This window comes from Nyctereutes procyonoides, unplaced genomic scaffold, assembly GCF_905146905.1.
Source record: "Nyctereutes procyonoides isolate TBG_1078 unplaced genomic scaffold, NYPRO_anot_genome, whole genome shotgun sequence".
NCBI lineage: Eukaryota > Metazoa > Chordata > Mammalia > Carnivora > Canidae > Nyctereutes > Nyctereutes procyonoides.
In genome coordinates this window covers 37,089,815-37,112,495 of record NW_026575133.1, presented here as the reverse complement: position 1 = coordinate 37,112,495, position 22,681 = coordinate 37,089,815, and the positions used below count along the sequence as shown (strand labels likewise).

Genomic DNA, 22,681 nt, shown 5'->3' with positions numbered 1-22,681 from the left:
TCCACTCATGACCGGAGCCGTCAGCACGTCATGACAGACAATAGAGTATTTCCTCATCGCTTCGTCATCACACAGCTCCTCGGCATTATTCAAATATAATACTCAGAACATTTAAGACAGCATCTTCAAATTTTGTTTGCCTCTGAATTATAAAAGCATAACCTAAAAGATTATGCCTAGGGGCGCCTGGGTGGCTCAGTGGATGAAGCATCTGCCCTCGGCTTGGATCATGATCTCGGGGGTCCTGGGATAGAGCCTTGCGTTGGGGTCCCTGCTCTTTGGGGAACCTGCTTCTCCTCCTCCCTCCACCCCTACCCTTGCTTGTGCTCTCTCTTGCTCTCTCTCAAATAAATAAAGGCTTTAAAAATAATAATAAATAATAAATAAATAAATGTGCCCAAGGCATATCATGCGATCATGAGTGAGAGTCACTCCTCCCAAAAAGTGCCCAGTGCAGAGCACACGGCTGATGGTGCCACCACCGGTCCAGCTCCCAACGCGAGGCTGGCGCCAGGGAACAGGCGGAGGTGCTGTTGTTGGCTACGCAGCCCAGCCCGGGGTGCTGTGCTGTGCTGCCCACTGAGCAGAGCCACCCTGACGGCCCCTGAAGATTTATCCGCTTCCAGACCGCTCCTCCCCGAGCAGGGACTCTCTCCCCGCTTCCAGAGCCGAGCTCTGGGTACCCCACCTCCACCCCCCCGTCCGGGCCCAGAGCTTGTGTACATAGCTTTGGCTTCAGCCTTCCGCAAGCCTCAGAGAGCCTGCACACAATGCGCCGTCTGGCAGCAGACATTTGTGAAATGTCTTGAAAAAGCAGCTGCAAGATGCGATTCACGAGAAAACAAATCCGGTTCCGTTGCTTGAACTACAGCAGCACCGACCAACCAACCAACAATTATGACGCCAACACGTACACGACCCGTCGGCCCTCCTCCCCCTAACTCCCTCATTCCCCTCTGTACTCCTGCTTCTGTTTGGATTTTAAAAATATTTAGTGGGATTAAAACCTAGCCAAATACGTGAAAGCAGCGAAGGCATCGCTTTTAAAAGCCTCTGTTGGATGTGGTGCTTTGGACAAGAGGCAAGGAGAACCCCGGGGTGGGAGGAGGGATGGGGCACAGAACAAATGGTGAGCATGAACACGTCCATAAGCACCAAGATTTGGGTGACAGCAGTTTCAAGAATCCCTTTAAAGTCCCTAAATATAAAGCTGCTGAGTAACTCTGCCCCAGAGCGTGTTGGTGGGCCACTCAGGCGGCGGCACTTGCTCAATCTCCCATGGAGGTCCTCAAGCCCCAAGAGGCACTCACGTCCTTCCCGGGGTCTCCAGGCCTTCCAGACACCCCGTCTCTCCCAGGGAGACCCTGATGGGAGGAAAAATCGGTGTAAGACTCTCAGCTGCAAAGAAGACCGTCTAACTCTGGCACACTGCACCAGAGGCCGCGGGGAAGGGCGCACACACACAGGGTGGTGGGCTGCTGGGGGGACCCCTGAGATGTGGGCCGTGCCCGGCTTCGGAAGCCTCTGGCTTCACAAGCACTTTCCACTGATATCTAAGGGGCACAAATTCCGCAGGTAAGTAGCAGTTGCTCCCACTCCCTGTTGGAGACTCCCTTCACCAAGGGGTCTGAGCCCCGCGCGTGGGCCCCACAGCCTTGAAGACCACCTCCATGGCCTCTGCGGCGGTGCTGGGCATGCGGGGAGGGGGCCAAGCACTCAGCCAAGGGAGTCTGGGATTGCAGGCTGTCGTACCATGGGGCCGAGGTCTCCAGTTTCTCCTTTGGGTCCTCTCTGCTGACTGTCCCGTCCTGAGTCACCCTGCAAACAACACAGGTCAGGGACATGAGCTGCATGTGCAAGCAAAGGATGCTTTCAGTTCACTTTAGGGAAAGAGATGGAAAAGAAAGGCTTGTGGCTTCTCTCGTTCTGTGACTCTATAAAACCCCATGCCAGGCCAGTCTCCTCTCCTCCGGGCCAGAACCAGGCAAGAGTGACCCTGGGGGATCGTCCTTCTCACTGAGGAAGGGCCACCGCCCACCATCCAGGGCCGAGAGCGGTTGGTGACCCCATGGGCAGGCTGTGGGTCGTGGGTGGGATATGGCCGAGGGGCGGCCCCTCAGGGTCTGACGTGTTGGCCACCCCTAATACTTTCCTGACCACCCAGTCCAGCTGGATGAAAGCGCCCTGAGGCCACCTTCTAGGGAAACTTCTGAGGTCTTTGAAGGAAAGGCCCTGCAAACACTTTATCTCTGCAGGTAGAGAGCAAACACATCTCCAAAATTGTAGGAAGAGGACAAACCATGTGTGTGTCCAACACATGTTAAGGCCATTTCAGAATTCTGGTTTAAAATTCTTCCCTTCAACCCGCGTCGCCGAAACCCTCTTCCCCGAGACGCGGGTCTCACGCTGCGGGTGAGGACGTCCCCTTACCGGGTCACCTCGAAAGCCAACGTCTCCTCTCTCTCCTTTGACCCCTTTAGGTCCTTTGTCACCCTAAATAAAAAGCCCAAGCAGAGACAAAAATTAGGTAGGGTTTCCAATTTGTATCTCACCCTTAAAATCACGTACTTTAGGTCATAAATCTTTAACAGGATAGCATTTCCCATTTGTGCATTTACAGAAAGGTAAAAATCACTTCCAGATATTTCTGATTTGTTCTGGTAATCCCAAATATTTACTGGGACCTATTCTGTACCAGACACCGGGGGTTTATTTAAACAGATCACACTCAGCTCGTGCCCTATGAGACATACCCTTCCAACAAACAAAAATATATGATGTAATTGTCACAGCTGATAGAGGACAGAGTAGATGCCAACCCCGGAGGACATCAGAGAAGGCTGCCTGGAGGAAGCAGTCTTCACAGACGTGAATTAGACAAGTATGTATTCCTTAGGTAAAATGTTTCTAGTTTTTCCATCATGACAACGCTATGGAAACATACTTACCCTTCTGCCCGGATTCCCTTTCTCTCCAGAAGACCCGGGCAATCCTTTGTCTCCCTGTCAAAGACAATGAGAAAACGTCACCCCCGGCACAATTTCCAACCTAGCCTGAGCTAGGAGCGGCCGGGATGTTCAGAATGAGGACACGGTGTGGACTCCGAGCGCGAAGTCACTTACGTCTTCACCGTCGAGACCGTCCAGCCCGATTTCTCCTAATTCGCCCTGCGGGGAAAGCAAGACGCACGGTGAGAAAGGAAAACCCACAGATCCTAAGAATGCGATCAATTTATAAAAAGCTAAAACAAGCGTAGGTACCTTCTCTCCTGGGAATCCGCGAGAGCCCTGGAAGGCAGGGGAAAGGGGGAAGATTAGGTCCTCCCTGGAGGCCACAGAGAAAGGCGGCGGCGGGGGGGGGTGGGTAATCCCTCCTCAACACCTGGATCTGAAATCCAGTGCTCTCAAGACTCATCTGTCTACACTGCCCTCTCTCCATCCCGGCGGGGTGGGGGGGTGGGGGATCCTGAGGCTAATTTGCCTGGGCCTGAGCACCTGCTGCTCTAGGCTCCCTGGGCAGGAGGGCACCAGGCTCCAAGGTCCCTTTGTGACTTTACGGCCCGGTGGCCTCTTACCTTCAGCACCTGCTTTCAAACATCAGCAAACGGAGGAGACAGCGCCTCCAAGCCCTTCTCACAAGGAAGCTTTCAGCGTGTGCCCAGCACCCTGGCCCCCCAACACTTTTCTGGCTCTTCTCGGGGCCCGGGGCTAGAGGCGCAGGCCACCGGCCCTCCCCCCACCTGGCCTCATGACCGCCCCCTGACTTCCTCAGGCTCCCTGCCCGCGGCAGCCTGGGCTGCTGGACCCGCCAGACCTTGGACCCAGCCTGCAGTTGCAGCCCCTGGCTGCTGAGGCCTCCGGGGCCTTCCTCCCCAGGGAGGCATTTGGGGACAGCGTCTCACTTCTGCACGTGCCACTGAACGCCTCTGCCCGCCGGGGCCCTGGTGCTGTGGTCACACATATGCACGCACACACACACGCACACCCTGTACCTTTATTCCTCTCTGCCCGGGGCAGCCCTGGAAACCTTGAGTGCCGTTCACGCCAGGAGGACCGCGTTCACCCTGCCGGGAGAGACAAAGCCATTTACAGGTTGGAGCTCCTTGTCACCCTGCCTCCACTGAGTTCGCTTCGCCAGGAGAGGCATTTTCTAGAAAGTAGATTTCCCCGGCAGGGATGCTGTTTGATCCTGGTCAAGCCTCCAGCACCCCTGCACCCCCAGCCCTGGGAGGTTCCCACCCCTTGGGGGAGTGGGCCCTGGAAGGTCTGTGGCTCAGAAGGTACCTCCCTGGAGGACCAAGAATGGGCAGGCCTCTGGGTACCGGGTGCTAGGAGAACCCTGGGCTTGATGGCTCCTGCACACCGTCCCTGGTTCCTAGCTCCCCAGAGGGTTCCGGGGTTGGCACTGCCTGCTGGGACCCCATGACTTCATCTGCTGTCCACCGGCCTTGTCCCCCCATCCCAGGGCTGGGCCTCTTTCTAGTGTGCACAAGCCTTTCAGACCTCATCTGTCCCAGGACCTGCTTCCCGAGCCCCCAGCTGCACCCTTAGGTCACCCAAGTCGGCAAACCTCCCTTAAAGGCCATAACCCCAACAACAGCCTGACTAGGCTCCCTCTGCCCTGCCCCAGCTCACTCCCGTCTTTGCTTGGACTGGACATCTGCATTTGCTGGACCCCCGGCATGGCCTATTTGGTGTCCCCCGGCCTCAGAGGCCATCGAGTCTCTCCCTCTGAAATAGAACGAAGAAGAGCCCTGCACAGCATGTCCACATGTGTCACGTCCAGTCATCCCCCTGTGCCCTGTGCCCCACAGCGTAGAGATCTGAGTTGTCACAGAAGTCAGAAACGAAGGTTTTCCTGGTAGGAAAATCACTGGAAATGCAACAGATCATGAGCCCCACAATTCAACTCCAACGTGTGAGGAACAAAGAGGGAAGACAAGCTTAAAGAACAAATCATCTTGTACTTACGGGTCCGCCCTCGTCACCAGGATAACCTCGATAGCCGTCTTCCCCGGGAATACCCTAAAACAGAAAGAGTGATTCCTCGGTGAAAGCCTCTAGTTTTCTTTGTTCTACCTTCAAGCATCTCCCCGACCCCGTTCCTTTGATAGAGCAGAGCCACCGCTTAGCACGGTGTTAGCTATTCCCTTGAACTTGGGCTTCCATTCATCATTCCAGCGCCATTCATCTATCAGGATCTTGAAGGCTCTCAAAATCCTGTCTGCTTCCTTTAACTTAGATGCAAAGGCTAAGATTCCCTGCTGACCCTCCGCGGAGAGGCTGCCAGTACGTGATGCCCACCGATTTGAACATTATTTCATAAAATGAAGAACCAAAGCACTAAAGAACAGATCCCCTCTTCCTGAGGAAAGAAAGAAGGCGGCGGGCATCCAGTGTCCCTCAGGCCTCCTGTTGCACCCCAGGGACTCTGCTGAGAGCTGGCCCCAGGTGTAAGAGGCACAGCCACTTTACCTTTGGCCCGATGCTGCCAATGGGCCCGCGGTCTCCTCTTTGCCCGGAGCATTTGCAGGGAACTCCGCAGCAAGCTTTCTCAGCGATGTTGTCCTACCAAGAAGAAAAGAAAGTTCAAGTCCTAACAAATGCCAAGAAAAAAAAAAAAAGCATATATAGGCCATGAAGGGGAAAAAAAAAATCTGATGTGCGTGGATTCCACAGTGAGAGGTGAAGCTCTGCCCACATGGCCCTCCCTCTGAGACTGGCCCAGCAGTCGGACAGCGGTGGGAAGTCACACACGGGGACGTGAAGAGCCACCAAAGTAAAATAGATCCTATTCACGGCATCACTTTGGGCTAGGCCTTATTTCTAAAAGTTTCCAATGTCCATCTTCAAATTTCACACATTAAGCATGAGTGACATATTTTCAAACCCTAAAGAGCAAGACCTAAGAAGCAAGTTGCATATGGCCAGGATGGAAGGATTCCCCAAATCTCCTCAGAACCATGGTCAGAGCACAGACCAGGGTGCCAGGACGGAGGAAAATTGGGAAGAGCCACATGTGGGGCAAACACAAGTGGTCCCTGCCACCACCCTGGGTCACCAAGGAGGCCACACTGAGCAGACACCCTCGATGGTCCCTTCCCCTCCGAGCCCCTGACTTTACGGGGAGAGTGCATGCCCAAGAAACATTTCCAGCTGCTACACTCATGGCGGTCAAACACTTTCCTTACAGTGGGCTTCTCAGAGTTTTCACTTTCTTCCAAGTTCCAGATGTGTCAACTAACACAACCTCCTACCACCCAATTTAAAAAAAAAAATCCTAATTCCAGCCTTGGGAAGAATGCAACAGTGAAGAAGGGACATTCAATTCATCCCACAGCCTGCTATTGCCACCAGCAAACAGTCCCTGAGTTGACCACTCAGCCCCATGTCCCCCAAAGGCCCGCCCACTGCCAACCCTGGAGCCAGCATCTGCAGCCAAGAGAAGCTGAACCCAAGCATTAGGAAGCCTCAGGGGTCCCCTCTATCTGCTCCAAAGGAAACTAGGAGAGAGGCCATGGAGAGGCTTCTCTGCCCAGAAATGATCTCTCTTCTCCTGCATTGCCTTGTTTTCTCATGCAAGCTTTCTGATGCTGACAACCTGATTCCCGTTTGCGGACAGTCACTCTGATGTTTTGTCTTCCCAACAGTCTTATGAAGGGCAAAATGCTCGCAGAAGGGAACTGAGGAAATCGCCGGGTGACGCCACCAGCGTACCCAGAGAACCACTGTCCCGCTGGCCACTTTCCCAGCTCTTGGGTACCTCCGGTCCCAGGGCTCGTGCACGGGATGGCAACAAGGCAGGTCCCTCCCAGGTGAATTAAATGAATTGAATGATTGAGTGACCCACCCAAAGGGCCCCTCTGCCATTCATTTGGCAAAAAAATAAAATAACGTGCCTTCGTTATCTTAAGGTGACAAAGAACTTGGTATCTAGACCAGTTTGAGCGTAGAGACATAAAAACTCACGAGCTGCTCTGCTAGTTCATAATCGAGGTCCAGCAAGTTAAGCCTCAGGGGCCTGTTGTATAGGAAGCCTCGCCCGAACTCCAACTGCATCAGCTGCTCCAAGTTGGCTACACGTTCAAGGCCCACGAGGATCAGAGCCTGGACACCTGCGTGGAGAAGCACATTCAGTGCAGCTCGCCTGGCCCTCCACAGCCACCACCTCTTTGCCCTCCTGACTTTTTATTTTAAAAGAAGACCTCAGTGTAAAATGTGGCCTTTACCTAAGATGTATTGAATCAAACTAGTTAGCCACTCTGAAGGGTCAAGATCCTGGAAATTTTGACACCTCTGAGCAATTGCCCCAGGTACATAGCAAAACTCATCAGTAGAAATACAGGAAGTGACATCATGAAACACATTCATACAGAAATTCTCAAACTCTGGCCTTGTGAAACATGGGGGTGCTGTGGGAAGAGCTGAGATGCACACCTCCCAAACCAGATGAGTCACAGTCTCATCTTCTTCGCTCAGGAAAAGCCAGCTAAGTCATAGAACATTCTTATGATAAATTTTGCTTCTGTAAACCTCTGGTGTTGGCATTCACTTTCTGACACTGCTAAGAATTCCAAAGGAAACGAATATCCAGATATTATATCTGATAATAGGCATCCCTGTTTATCTAATTGCCCTAAATTTGGAAAATCTATGTTCATTATTTGGTGTGTATTAGAGCATATTTTTGCTAAAAAGTATGGTATTTGTGAGCTGTGATCAAAACGACATGTTCTTTTGCAAAAGCATGCTGCTTTCTAGATGTTCTGTAGGCCTGTGTCAGGACTTGCTGATAAAGCCATCTGTGGTACGAGGGGAACCCCGATAGCACCAGGCAGGTGTCGGAGGGCCAGGCTGCAGGGAGGATGCCCCAAGGATCCCCCAGAGGACTCTAGCTGGGTGGTGTCCCTGCCTCACCCAGGCCAACTTCTCACATTTAGAAAGCCCACGACCTACCTTCTTGTCGGAGTTCCTCAGATGCCTTTTGTAAATCAGCCAGATTTCCATCTACCCCATCCGTAAAATGAATGACCACCTGAAAAAAAAAAAAAAAAAAGATGTGTCAAACCCCAACCAAAATTAGAAGCATCAGACTCCCAGCAGGGAGACCGGTCCATTCAAATCCTCCATCTTAGAGTCAAGGACACCGGGAACCAACAATAAGAAACAGTCATCCTCAGTTTATAACTCTTTGATACTGTGCAATAAGTGAGGGATAAAATGAAGGGGGATACTGTAGTGCTTGATTTACTAAAAAAAAAAAAAACTCAGAATAAGAATAAAAACAGTTTATCTCATTTTCCTATTTATGTGATGTAGTTTCTAGAAATTGTGTGAGTGTGTGTCTGTGGGTGTGTTATGGGCTGAAGTATGTCCCTCCAAATATCAGCTGTTGAAGCCTTCACCTTCAGTGCCTCAGAAGATAACTATATGTGGCGATAGGGCTTTTAAAGGGTCCTTAAATTCAGTGAGGTCATTGCGGTGGGCTCTAACCCAGTGTGACTGGTCTACAGAGAAGAGATTGGGACACAGACACACCCAGAGGGAAGATGGTACACAGACAGAAGGAGAAGGTGGCTGCCTGCAAGCCAAGGAGAGAGGCCTCCGAAGAAGCCAACCCAGCAGACACTCTGGTCTCAGACTTTCAGTGTCTCCAGAACTGTGACAATCAATTTCTGTTGTTTCTACTGTTTCAGCCACCCAGCCTATACACATGGAGAGATAGAGAGGGAAACAGAAACCATGATGTACTTAAGGGGTTGGACTATAATTAAACATGAATTAATCATAACTTCAACTCAGTTAAGCTTACTTACTGATTTCCAGGATTTTTTTTTTTTAGAGCATTAGTAAAACTACTACAGTGAGGAAGATAATTACCTTTCAGACTATTATGATCAGCTGATGGTAAGGCACTTTTTTATTTTTTTGGGCACTGCCAACCCCATCAAACGGGAAGCGTGTTCATAGAAGAACACTTTGGGAAAAGGGGCTTCTGGACATAGAGGTGAGCCTCCTGACCACTAGAAGTCCAGAAACTGCATGGGAAGCTGAAAGAAGGAGGCCCATGCTCACCTTTACATTGTCTGCTGAAGACTGTCTGAACTTGTTCTGATAGACCTTCAGTGTGTCTGCAGTGAGGACATAGGGGTGCTGGTTGCGCATGTTCCGGAACTTCTCAAACAGTTCTGGCTGGTACTCGGCAAAGTCAAAGGCCTCCACGGGACCTGAGGGTGTGTTGGCCACCACCGACACCCGCACGGTGGGCATCTGGCCGCCGCTGCAGCTGATTCTTTGCATCTGGCTGATTCTATTCAAGATGGCGTCCATCTTGGACTCAAGGCCCTTCTGGGTCACAAAGACATTCTGATCCCTTGATCCATCAAACCCCAGAATCACATCCAGATTACAGACTGCAAAAGGGAAAGTAGGCAATGAGCTCTAGGTTGAGGTGGCTGAGATGAGTCCAATACACAGGCACGGCCCCCAGATGGGGACCAGGCATTGTGCTCAAGGGCGAAATGAGATCCTCTATGTATGGGCTTGGAGAAGCAATTCGGTCTGCCTCTCTCTCAAGGCACGCCAGAGCTGACTCTTAGGAACTGAGAGTGTAGACCATTTCAATGTGTTTGCTTTTCTGGGGTGTTTGTCAGTTTTGGCCTGCAATAGAGTTGGTGTGCACGTGCACCCCAAAATTGTACTTGGAATTAAACGTGCTTGAGAACTCGAGTACTCTTTTCTCAAATAGTTGATCTAATAAACCATCAACAGAAACAGGGATCAATTACTCTGAATTGTTTGGGAGATCCAAGAATAGAGGGAAAAAGTAAGCCTTGTAAGAGCGAGAAAATACAGACTTCCACTCTTACCCCCAAATATAATATATCCTTATTGTTAACAGGGGCCAGGCGGTTGCCAGGACCCAACCCACGTGGATATAAGGAAAATGACTGAAGCAGCCAAAGGCTCAAGGACCCCACGGGCCAGCCCCAGGCACATAAATAACCAAACAGGTCCTAAATGTTGGCACGACAGGATGAAAACGTACGTGTAAGGGGGTTGGTTACCTTTGGAAATATCGGTCACACCCGGACATAAGGTTTCATGCATTGCATCGTGCAGAGTTTCCAGAACTTGCTCGCTCAATTCAGACAGCTCCTGGACGTTCCCCACGCGGAACGCTGTAGCACTGTTGGACGCTATTTTCCCAACCTCCTCTGAGTCGATGTTCTTCACGCCCACAGCAAACACTTTGACACCCTTCTGGGTGAGTGCCAGGCTGGCCTCCTGGGCATCCTCCACTGACTTTCCACCCGTGATCACAAACGCTATCTGAGGGACCCTCTGATCCAGGCGGCTGCCCGCCTCTGGCACGAAGTGATTCAGCCTCAGGTGCTCGATGCCCACCTTGGTATTTGCGTGTCTCCCCCCTTTGTAGACAACTTTGTTGATGGCATCAATAATCTGCTGCTTGGTGGAAAAGTCCTTCAGGAAGAACTCGTCAGTGGGGTCAGAGTTGTACTGGACCAGCCCCACTTGGATGGAGTCACCCCCCTCATACAGCGTGTCCACAATTTCAGACACGAAACGGAGCACTTCCTGGAAACTGTCCCTCCTGAAATTGATGGAGCCATCCAACAGGAACACAATATCTGCTTTCTTTTTCTCTGAAAGTGATTGAAATGCAAATGAGGAGAAATTTGGTTTCCATATCCATAACAAATATACTAAGTGTAAAATAGCTGGAATGATGCTAAAAATGCTGTGACTAATTCACAGCAAACACCTTGCTTTATTCCATGCCTCTGTGGTTCCCAAATTCACAGCCACTATTTTGCTAAGAACAAGAAGATAAATGACAAACCATCTGAATGAAAAGATAAGAGACAGTAGGACTTGGGGAAACTGAGAATTCAGTCTGATTATCCCACACAAAATGGTATCACGTCACAGATTCAACGATCCAAAAACTCAGATGTTTTAGGAAATGCCACTAAGCACTTTCCTTCTGGTTAAAAATAAACAATGATGTCTGACAGGAGTTGAAGGAAATGTGCCAGAGGCAAATCAAAAAAGGGGTGGGGGAAACAGATTGGAAAATGGGAAGCAGACCCCGTACACCTTTGGAAGATCGCCTGCCATCAGGGTAAGCGCTTCTTGGAAGCCTGCCAAAAGTCCATCACATTTGGGGGTAATTTCCTAATTATAATCAAGCCATCAAGACTGGAGTAAAAGAGGAGCACGGATTAGCCAGTCTCAGATTCTGTCCTATTCTGAGAGCCAATGAATCTAGAGTTAACCCTCAATGCACCTTCATAGGAACTTTCAATGAGGTTCTAACTAGTCTCAGAGAAGCCTCTGGAGGAATCAATGACCATGTTCTCTGGGATATGTTTCCTTCTACAGTTTCAACTGAATCATTTTTCCAGTATTTAGTTTCTAATATCATGTGCAGCAACAACCCTAACAGATAAAAATTATTAAGATAAATGCTAACTATATTTTTTTAAATGAAAGGATAATTGATGTCACGCTCTGTAGTTACAGGTCACGCAAGTCATACCTGGCCGTGAGGGAGAAGGTGTGCCCACTCCTGGAGGTGCAGGTGTGACCCCGGAGGGCCCAAAGGCATGCATGACCCTGTCTTCTATGTTGGGGAGCTCTCTGAACTCTCGCACCGTGAAGACCAGTCTGGGGTTGTTGGTGATGGTCTGCAGCTCTGCTCTGTCGATATTTCGGTTTCCTACTCCTAAACTCACAATCCCTGAGGAGCTGATCACCTGTGAAAACCTGGAAGTATCATCCTGGGATTTTCCACCCAGAAACAGAACCAGGTGTTGGGGCACCCCGTCTTCTATCCGGCTCCCAGCAGACTTGACAAAGAGATTTCTTGCCACAAATTCCAGAGCTTTGCCAGTGTTCAGTGGGGACCCCCCTCTGTGCCTCAGCTGACGCAAAGCGTTGATCACGGAAGCCTGAGATTTATGGGTCTTCAGGTAAAATACTGGGAATACCTCATTGCTGAACTGTACAGCCCCAATCCTCACTTTATTGGGGCCAATGTTGAGTCTGCGAACAATCTTGATAACAAAGTCCCGAATATATGCAATGTCATCAGGCTTGACGCTGTCAGAGCTATCGATTAGGAAGATAATGTCTGCTGCATCACTCTCAATACCTGTGGATAGAAAGAAAATAAGAGGAAAACTTGGGACACAACTGGAGTCGTTATTTGGTTTTATTTCTGCTTTCATTTCTGAACTTTGCCTTATATGGCACCACAATATTAACATTAAAATTATAAGCTGATGTGTATGTGTTTATCTCTTGAGCTTTTTAAATATAATCACTAAAAGTTAGGCCTGTCTCACCAAAATAATTTCTGCTTTTTGAACTATTCGAAGTTGTCCAAAACTTTCTCTTTCTAAGTTTACTCTAGTTTCATTTTGGCTTTGAGGTCTGGGTTACAACTAGTTTTTAAAAAATGTAAACAGCATTTAGAGACTGGATTATCAGAATCTACAGAATCATCAGCTGTTACTACCAAAAGGGATCAAGATCACCCAGAATAACATCTTTGGCATACAAAAAGAGACAACTGACGTCAAAGTTCCTCTCTGTCTGAGGCCACCACGTAGGTAGTGACACCTAGAGAATGCCAGCTCTCTCCTAGTGCACCTCGACAGCTGCCCAGGTGTTTGACTCATGGAATTTCCTCCTGCCCACATATCCCTAGCATTTATACAATTTGTTTTACTTTCACTATTATTTCCCGTTTTCTTTATATGAGTCCACTTTTAACTACAAAATTAATCAAAAAGTCTTGAGAAATATGAACCATGTTTTCCTTTTAGTTAGGACTCTAGGTACTTCTTGGATACCATTTTTGGGTTTTTTTGTTTTTTTTAAGATTCATTTATTTATTTATGATAGACAGAGAGAGAGAGAGAGAGAGAGAGAGAGAGAGAGGCAGAGGCACAGGAGGAGGGAGAAGCAGGCCCCATGCTGGGAGCCCGACTTGGGACTCGATCCCGGGACTCCAGGATCGCGCCCTGGGCCAAAGCAGGCGCTGAACCACTGAGCCACCCAGGGATCCCCCCAGATACCATTTTGTTGAGCTACTCATATGTTGCTACTCAACAAATTCAGCCTCTTTTGCCTCATCAATCACCAGGCTACTTATAATGGAAACACAGCACAGCAAAAGCTGAGCAAGTCATGGAACTGAGCCATTAATACTGAGGAAGACAAGAAACTGGCCCAGCACACACAGCCAGGCCTTGGGTTCTCCTGTAGAACACAAAAGATTTCACACAACATCAGCATCAGAATCATACACACACAGACAAAAGCGAAGACAAAAATAACTAAACACCCACCATCCTAGCTAATACGAATGACTTCTGCTTCTTTACCAATTAACAGTGTTAGCCGTAAGATGTAGAAAGATAACTAATCAGAATTATTTTCACTTCTTGACAAGATCCAATCCAGGCCAAATTGCCATTTCCTTAAGCCTTCCACAAAATTGTCCTCCACAAGCTCAAATCCTACCCTTTCTAACACCCTCTCCCTAAGATGCTCTATGGTTCACCATCGCGTACATCCACCCTTCTTGCAACAAGCAATAGACACAAATGGTTCAATAGCAGTGTCCCTTTATTTTAATTTAACTTATCATGAATACCATGGATCTCTGAACCTGTTATGTTTTTATATATATTTTTAAAAATACCTCAGAGAACAACAAAAAATACCCCATCTTACCTGGAGAAGGATAGCGAGTGCTGGCCAGGATCTGCTGTATCTGTTCTGAAGTTAGGGTTGTGATGGGGGTCAGCAGTTTCTGCTCCAGGCTGGGCAGCTCCCGGAATGTGTTCACTGAGAACACATATTCAGGGCTCAGGGAGATCTTAACCAACTGTTCCTGGTCTGCGTCCCTTGCGATGGTAAATGGTGCAACACCAAACTGCTTGAGTTCTGCTGCAGAATCATCTACTTCATCATCAGACTTTCCAGATGAGATGAGGACCAGGAACTGAGGGACGCCCTCCTCAATCCTGCTTCCCAGGGGCCTCTTGAAGATATTCCTTGACACGTACTCCAGGGCACTCCCAATGTTGATCTGCCTCCCACCTTTGGGCCTCAGCCGCCTCACCGCATTCTGCACTTCATCCTTACTGGAATGGGCATTCAGCAGGAATTCCACCCTGGGGTCCTCGCTGAACTGGATGACTGCCACCCGAGTCGTGTCAAAGCCCACATCCAGGTAGTCAACCAGTCTCTCAATGAGGGTGCGGATGTACTGAAATTCAGGGCTAGCATTTTGGGACCCATCGATGAGGAAGACCACATCCTTCTTGCTTCCAACACCTGAAAATCACATGTAATCATGGGCTTCACCTTTGCCGGCACCAAATCCTTAGTGTTAATGAACCACCTCCTGGTTTGTCATGGAATCATCACCTGACGGGGCAACATAACCTCATTCTGACTATTACAGATAAAATACCGGTCCCAGGAGTGGGTTCTGGCTTTGCAGTGATTATAAGTCAGGGAGAAGAAACCAGCAAAGGACAAAGAGTAACCCTGAGGGAGGTGGAAAGTAGACACATAAGAGCCATGTCTAGACCAAGTAGGGGTGGTGTTTCAGGAAGGAGATGATCTCAACTGTGACATGTGTCAGCTCCTTATAGATCAAGCAAGATGGCATCTGGGAACTGATCGTGGGGGGACCTTGTCAAGAGCGCTTTCTGTGGAGTGGTGAGAGTGAATGACAGATTGGGGTGGGTTCAGAGAGGAATTGCAAAGGTTTCAATAACTCTTTTAAAAGAGGACTGAGGTATTCCCGGAGGGGAAGCAGGCATCAAGAGGGTTTCTCAGAAAGAAGAAAAAGTGATGTGTCTGTATCGTAAAGGGAACCATCCTTCCCATGCTTGGTGGAGAATCAATGAATCAGGAGAAAGAATGATGGTTGGCGTCCTTGAGTAGGTGAGAGTGGGCAGGTGCCCAGGAGGCAGAGACGGCTCACCTGGGCTGAGCTATGGGCAGCAGTGCTGGGAAGAAGGAAAGCATAGAAGAAGCAGGCTAGGAAGTAGGCAAAGGTAGAAAATAGTTATTTTGAAAAGTGGGGGAGCAAATATGCTGCAGAAATATATGCTTGTATTTAAAGTCAAGAACTCACATGTGCACTATGACAAGACTTCCAGAGTGCATTCTTGAGAACCCTGCACCATATAGAAGGACCCTGGAGTCAAATAGATTTTGGAACTGTGGCATTCCCTTATTGCAATACACATCAATTGTGGGAGGACCTCTTTGGCTTTATCCCACTGTTCCCCAGATTTATTTGATCACAAACCCTTTAGAACATTCCACAGAAGCCTGCAGGACATGGTGTACTCTAGCAAGGAAAAGCCAGCCTTGCTTCTACTCTTCCCTTCCTTTTGTTCCCCTCTGCCTTTCTTTTTCCCCCCTCCACACCATGAGGCTTCAGATGGTACTATGTAGAATGTAAGCCACAAGGGAGCAAGGACGCTGCCGCCTCCTCAACTACTGCAACCCTCTCCGCCGGAGTGCCCAGGGCGGATAAGTATTGGGGTATTGTGCAGGGCACGGATAGATCTCAGTCCCCTTCATCCCCAGCATCCAGGATCCCACTGTTTTCTAGCTTATTGTAACCAGCTCTACAAAAGGGGAACAGGAAAGACGAAATAGAATGAGCTACAGTTATAAGAGCAAGGTGGACTCCTGCCGGTTAAGACATTTACTTCTCAGCACCAGCCACATTCAAAGGCAGTCATCATGCTTTGGCTCTAGAAATACCAATATTTCAGAGACTGTGCCCCAGCATAGGGGACCCTGTTGTCAAGTTCCCTCCCTCATCACAGCAGGCTGCTAGCTGAACCCGCCAGTGGGACCTTAGAACTGATATCAAGCCGGTGCCACCAGTGAGGTGGCCCCATCCTTTCCAACATTATACAGAAGCCTCTACATGGACTTAGGGATCTACACTAAAGCCAAGCATATGTACATCTTTGAAACTTTTATAATTTGGCCCAAAACATGAATCATAGTATGTCTCCAGGCCTCTGCCACTCCTGGTCACTGAAACCAAAGGCACATAGCTCCTAATTCTTCATGAAAGGCCAGTTTTCACCACATATGGTAGAGGAAACCAACAGAGAATACTTTGGAGCCCACAGTCCAAACAAGTAGCCCCATCCAAGGAATCTTCTCCTTACCCGGACTCGTTGGGGGAAGCAAAACTGGCTGCAACCGGCTCAGTTCTTCCCGGCTGAGCTGGATCACTCTGTCAGAGACCACCTGCTGGATGGTTCCCAGCTGCCGGAAGGTAGGAATGGCCACGGCAAAGTCGGGGATGAAGGAGATGGTCTGCATCTCTGTGATGTCAGCATTCCCGATGCCAATGCCGATGGGCACTGCCCCTCCCCTCTTCAGGACCACCGAGGGGCCCCTCACATCATCCCCTGACCTGTCAGCCGTGAGGACGATCAGGAGCTGGGGGACACCTTCCGCTATCCTGCTTCCAGCTGAGCTGATCAGGATATTCCTCAGGACAAAGTCCAGGGCAGCCCCGGTGTTGGGGGTTGGCCCTCCCAGGAGAGTCAGCCTGCGAATGGCACTGACCACACTCTGCTGGTCCATGTATGAATTCAGGTAGAACTCAGGTCTGGTCCGGTCGCTGTACTGCACCACGGCCACACGAACCCGATCTGGGCCCACATCCAGGCTCTCCACTACTCTCTGGACAAATTCCTTCAACAGAGGGAAGCCACTTCTGACACCTTCAGAGCCGTCAATCAGAAACACCACATCCTTCTCACCTGAAACTGGGAGGGAGACACCCTCAGTGACACACAGGACCAAAGGGACTGTCTGCCTTGGATCAAAGTGGGCAGCATAATGGCCCCACACAGGTATCCAGTTAGGAATCCCTGGAAATTGTGGAGGAGACTCTGCAGGGATGATTACATTACATGTTTTGGGGATGAGGAAATTGTCCTAGGTTATCCAGGTAGATCCAGGATAATTAACCATGTGTCCTTCTAAGAGGGAGACAAGACAATGGAAGTTCAAGGGAGAGCTCTAAGAGAGGAAGCAGAGGCCAGAGAGGAGAGAAGATGATCTGCTGCTGCTTTGCAGATACAGGAAGGGGCCCCAGGCCAAGGAGTATGGGCCACATGAGGCAAGGGAGTGTGTGACCCATGAGGACCTCCAAAAGGAATGCAATGTGGTTGACACCTTGCTTTTAACCCAGCGAAACCGGTTTTGGATTGCTGACCTCTAAAACCAGAAGACAATGAATCCATTTTGTTTTAAGTCACTAAATTTATGGTAATTTGTTACAGCAGGAATCTAAAATGAATATAGCAAGATAGATACATGATTGATAGATGGATAGATGATGGATAGGTAGATGATAGATAGATAGATAGATAGATAGATAGATAGATAGATAGATGATAGGCCCTTTATTTTAGGATTTCTCAATGCTTGAGCAGTATGGTCAACTTTCAAAGGTGTACTCAGGAAACAGTGTTTGCTGAGGGAGAGATGAGACAGCAGAACCTGCATAACCATCAGCACGTTACTGAGATGGGAGGGTTTGAGATTTGCCGTATGTCACAGCGAATCAACAGGGAAAAATGGAGACCAGGTGTTGGGGTTACAATCCAAAACCAACAGTGTATGGCCCAAGAGTCAATGTAGAAGTTCTAAACCCTCGGTTTTTAATCAAAAGGGCTGTATTTGAAACTAATTGCTCTTTTTTTGCTGCATTTTTATCAACAAGTGTAAAGTGGTTAAACACAAAGTCTTGGTAAAATGGATCAGCACTTGGAAATTCCAGTGAAGTGCTTATGGTGAGAATTCACTCACCTCTTGTCACACTTTATATTCTCTATGAATGAACTGTGGATGAATTTTAGCATAGGGAGACCCACTTAAAGTAAGACATTAGGGGACCATGAAGTTGAAGACCTTTTTAGCTATAATGTACCCCTGGTATGTGGCTTTTATTAAGCATCTAGTAAAAAATAGTGTTTTCAAAAAGATTTTTAACTACTGATGTGTCTAAATCTTTATAATCTTAATTATGAAATATCTATCCAATTATGAAATATTCTAATGTTACCCTGATTCTCCTGTTTTGCCTTGAGAGCAGTTAGACAATTAAAGTGATGGAAAAATATTCCATGCTCATGGATTGGAAGAACTAATATTGTGAAAATGTCAATGCCACCCAGGGCAATTTATACATTTAATGTAATCCCTATCAAAATACCATGGACTTTCTTCAGAGAGTTGGAACAAATAATCTTAAGATTTGTGTGGAATCAGAAAAGACCCCAAATAGGTGGGGTAATATTGAAAAAGAAAACCAGAGCTGGGGGCAAAACAATACCAGATTTCAAGTTGTACTACAAAGCTGTGGTCATCAAGACAGTGTGGTACTGGCACAAAAACAGACACATAGATCAATGGAACGGAATAGTGAACCCAGAAATGGGCCCTCAACTCTATGGTCAACTAATGCTTGACAAAGCAGGAAAGACGATCCACTGGAAAAAGGACAGTCTCTTCAATAAATGGTGCTGGGAAAATTGGACATCCACATGCAGAAGAAGGAAACTAGACCACTCTCTTGCACCATACACAAAGATAAACTCAAAATGGATGAAAGATCTAAATGTGAGACAAGATTCCATCAAAATCCTAGAGGAGAACACAGGCAACACCCTTTTTGAACTCAGTCACAGTAACTTCTTGCAAGATACATCCACGAAGGCAAAAGAAACAAAAGCAAAAATAAACTATTGGGACTTCATCAAGATAAGAAGCTTCTACACAGCAAAACAAACAGTCCACAAAACTCAAAGACAACCTACAGAATGGGAGAAGATATTTGCAAATGACCTATCAGATAAAGGGCTAGTTTCCAAAATCTATAAAGAACTTATTAAACTCAACACACAAGAAACAAACAATCCAATCATGAAATGTGCAGGAGACATGAAGAGAAATCTCACAGAAGACAGAGACATGGCCAACAAGCACATGAGAAGATGCCCTGCATCACTTGCCATCAGGGAAATACAAATCAAAACCACAATGAGATCCCACCTCACACCAGTGAGAATGGGGAAAATTAACAAGACAGGAACCAACAGATGTTGGAGAGGATGCGGAGAAAAGGGAACCCTCTTGCACTGTTGGTGGGAATGTGAACTGGTGCAGCCACTCTGGAAAACTGTGTGGAGGTTCCTCAAAGAGTTAAAAATAGACCTGCCCTACGACCCAGCAATTGCACTGCTGGGGATTTACCCCAAAGATACAGATGCAGTGAAACGCCGGGACACCTGCAATCCGATGTTTCTAGCAGCCATGTCCACAGTAGCCAAACTGTGGAAGGAGCCTCGGTGTCCATCAAAAGATGAATCGATAAAGAAGCTGCGGTCTATGTATACAATGGAATATTCCTCAGCCATTAGAAATGACAAATACCCACCATTTGCTTCAGTGTGGGTCGAACTGGAGGGTATGATGCTGAGTGAAGTAAGTCCATCAGAGAAGGACAAACATTATATGGTCTCATTCATTTGGGGAATATAAAAAATAGTGAAAGGGAATAAAGGGGAAAGGAGTGAAAATGAGTGGAAAATATCAGAGAGGGAGACACAGAACGTGAGAGACTCCTAACTTAGAAACGAACAAGGGGTAGTGGAAGGGTAGGTGGGTTGGGGGATGGGATGACTGGGTGACAGCACTGAGGGGGCACTTGACAGAATAAACATTGGGTGTTATGCTATATGTTGGCAAATCGAACTCCAATAAAAATATACAAAAATGATTAATAGAAAGAAAGAGAAAGAAAGAAAGAAAGAAAGAAAGAAAGAAAGAAAGAAAGAAAGAAAGAAAAAGAAAGAGCCAGCAGCCTACCGCATACCCACACATTGCAGAACTGGGCCGCGGAAGCAACCAGAATTTCTATGCCATACCTGGTGCCGGTGCCCCATTTTGCACTGATTTTAAGAGATTGACGATCTGTGGTTGAAGGTCTCCAATCTTGGGAAGTGACTCGGCGACCAGGATAAAGACAGGCGATGGCACCATGAGCTCCAGCTCAGTAGGATCTGCGTTCTTGGCCTGCAAGATGAAAGTCACCACCCCGCTCTGTTTCAGGTTGAGGGCAGGTGTGTCCAAACGATCTGAGGACCTTCCTGCCACCAGCAGGACCAGGAACTGAAGCACTCCATCTTCGATCCGGCTTCCGGCGGACTTGACAAAGATGTATCTCCGTGCGTAGTCCAGCGCGTAGCCCAGATTGAGGGCTTTGCCGGTCTTGATCTTCATTCTCTTCACAAGATTCAGGATTTCGGGCTTGTTCTGGTGCTCATCGAAGCGGGACTCCACCCTGACATCATCGCTGTACTGAGCCACTGCAACCCGGGTCCCCTCTGGTTTCACATCCAGCTCATCGATAACCTTGTAGAGAAAGTCGCGGACCGCAGGGAACTGGCCCACGAGATTGGCTGAGCCGTCAAAGAGGAATAGAATGTCTCGCTTGCTCTCTACAACAAAAGTAGGTTGGGACACAGTGAGGGACGAGAACCTTCCAGGCACCAGTGTGACTTCAGCCCAGCACCACTAGCATTTGGTAATGGGGAGTCACACAATTATTTTGATGATCACTGTACCAGCAAGGAAGGAGAAAACCCACTGTCAAAACCTGAAGCACCAGCCATCAGTAAAATGCCCCATTTCAAAGCAGTGCCCCTTGGCAAAGAACCGGATGGGTCTACCCAACCTAGTGTCATGCTTCTTCGACAAAGCAGGACAGTGTAAGCCCCAGAGGGCCCTGTTCTTGGGTCAGGAGGTCATCACTCTAGGAGAACAGTGTTTTCCAAACGTTGTAAATTAAACCACTTAAAATGTGGCCGAAATTATCCTTTTGCTTCAAAATTGACCAGTCTTTAGCAACAAAGGCTGACATGGGTTAACCACCCAAGGATAACTGAGTTGACACCTATCTGCTCTAAGTGGATCATCTTTTCATTAACTTTGAGGTCATGGACTAGGACCCCAAAGAATACCCACCATTGCTCTGTGGTACAGTCCCAATCCTCTGTACTTAGTCCACAGAAAACAGGGATGACAGCCCAGAGGGGGCTACCACATGTACCGTGAACATTATCTTCAGTTCAAACAGGATTAGGATGCAGTTGTCTCCCTCTTGCTACCCATCTGGGTGATGTCAGCAAGTTGGTAGAGCCAACGTGTCCTCATCTCACCACTGTACTGATTTGCAGTGACAACAACAGTCCAGACTTCCTTTGGAAATCATTTTATCGTCACATAAAGATGCAGCCCTTGTGGGGTTTATTAAAAATACTAATTTCTACCCTCTGCAGATTTTGAACATTAAAAAAAATCATCTAAATAAAATAATCTCCCTCTTTAGATGACCTCAGTGGATTCTCCCATATGAAAGGGAGGCCGTCCCTCTCGCTCTCACTGCCGTCTGGATCTAAGCTCCAGAAACCGTCACAGGAGGTGGGTTGAGATGGGAGGAACAGGAGCTGGAGTTTCTAGACTTTCTTTCACAAATGAACCCCCTTGAGAGAGAATCAAAACTTGCTGGTACCGTGTCTCAAGCCCCCATCCAAAACATTTCCACCACAGAAGGCCGGTGTCCTTTCTGCAGTTCAGCACGCTCCTAGGTTCAGACTGGGCCACCTGCCCCCGGGGGTCGTGCTGGGGGAAGGGAGCCCCGCGCAGGTGGGGAGCTTTACCTGGCTGGGCGAGTGGGACCTCCTCCACGCCTCCACTAACATAAGTGGTTAGGGGCTGAATCAGCTGCTGAGGCAAAGCTGGCAGGGAGCTGAAATCATCCATGAGATACACCAGGCTCGGGTTAAAAGCAATCTGCTCAAGCTCTGCCCTATTCGCCTGGCTAGCCCCCACGCAGAAGGTGAGGACGCCCGCGCGCGCTAGGGCATTGGCAGCTGGCAGATAGGCGTCCTCAGACCGCCCGGCTGTGAGCAGGAGCAAGAGCTGCGGCACGTGTTCGCGGATCCTGCTGCCGCCAGCTTCGGTGAAGTGGTTGGCATGGACATAGCTCAGGGCCGAGCCAGTGTTCAGGCCTGACCCCCCCTTGAGCTGCAGCTGCCTCAGATGAGCAAGCAAATCTGACTTTGTCTGGTATGTGTTTAGGGAGAACTCCGTTACTGGAGTGTCACTAAATTGCACTAAACCGACACGAATGTTGTCGCTTCCAACATCAAGGCTGTTAACTACGTTCATTACAAAGTCCCGCACATAAGGGAAATTGGCCTTTCCAACGTTGAACGATCCATCCAAAAGAAAGATGATATCCCTTCTGTTTGCGTGAACTGCAGTGGAGCACAGAAAACAAAGTGAGACATACACAACCGCGAGGGCCACATCATGTGTGCCCGCACCTCGGGCACGCATGCCAACATTGAGAACACACAGACGGTCACAGTGAGGCAAAGCATGTCGGTCTCGTAAAATATGGCAGCAGGCTGCATATTTTCCTCTAGTGGCGGCTGGTGCTTGTGAGGCATATTGGTAGCCAAGTTGAAGAAACCAAGTTGGCTCGTGGAGAGATACAGTGCCAAGGTTAGAATATTTGCAAC

General features: G+C 48.5%; 1 protein-coding gene across 8 annotated transcripts in view; it reads right to left on the bottom strand.

The window, feature by feature from the left end:
• Positions 1 to 22,681, bottom strand: part of COL6A3 (collagen type VI alpha 3 chain) — an 80,855-nt gene that overhangs the window by 31,351 nt on the left and 26,823 nt on the right. For 5 of the 8 annotated variants that reach the window (XM_055300535.1, XM_055300534.1, XM_055300537.1 and 2 more), the window contains 18 exons: positions 21,815 to 22,414; positions 20,021 to 20,593; positions 16,244 to 16,852; positions 13,767 to 14,372; positions 11,563 to 12,177; positions 10,067 to 10,666; positions 9,075 to 9,412; positions 7,956 to 8,034; positions 6,969 to 7,114; positions 5,475 to 5,567; positions 4,971 to 5,024; positions 3,992 to 4,063; positions 3,261 to 3,287; positions 3,123 to 3,167; positions 2,949 to 3,002; positions 2,431 to 2,493; positions 1,753 to 1,818; positions 1,311 to 1,364 (listed from right to left, as the gene is read on the bottom strand). In XM_055300535.1, coding sequence (XP_055156510.1) covers positions 1,311 to 1,364; positions 1,753 to 1,818; positions 2,431 to 2,493; positions 2,949 to 3,002; positions 3,123 to 3,167; positions 3,261 to 3,287; positions 3,992 to 4,063; positions 4,971 to 5,024; positions 5,475 to 5,567; positions 6,969 to 7,114; positions 7,956 to 8,034; positions 9,075 to 9,412; positions 10,067 to 10,666; positions 11,563 to 12,177; positions 13,767 to 14,372; positions 16,244 to 16,852; positions 20,021 to 20,593; positions 21,815 to 22,414 — 4,694 coding nt within the window. The remainder of the gene's footprint in view (positions 1 to 1,310; positions 1,365 to 1,752; positions 1,819 to 2,430; positions 2,494 to 2,948; positions 3,003 to 3,122; positions 3,168 to 3,260; positions 3,288 to 3,991; positions 4,064 to 4,970; positions 5,025 to 5,474; positions 5,568 to 6,968; positions 7,115 to 7,955; positions 8,035 to 9,074; positions 9,413 to 10,066; positions 10,667 to 11,562; positions 12,178 to 13,766; positions 14,373 to 16,243; positions 16,853 to 20,020; positions 20,594 to 21,814; positions 22,415 to 22,681) is intronic. The other 3 variants (XM_055300536.1, XM_055300541.1, XM_055300542.1) reach the window with 1 other exon arrangement.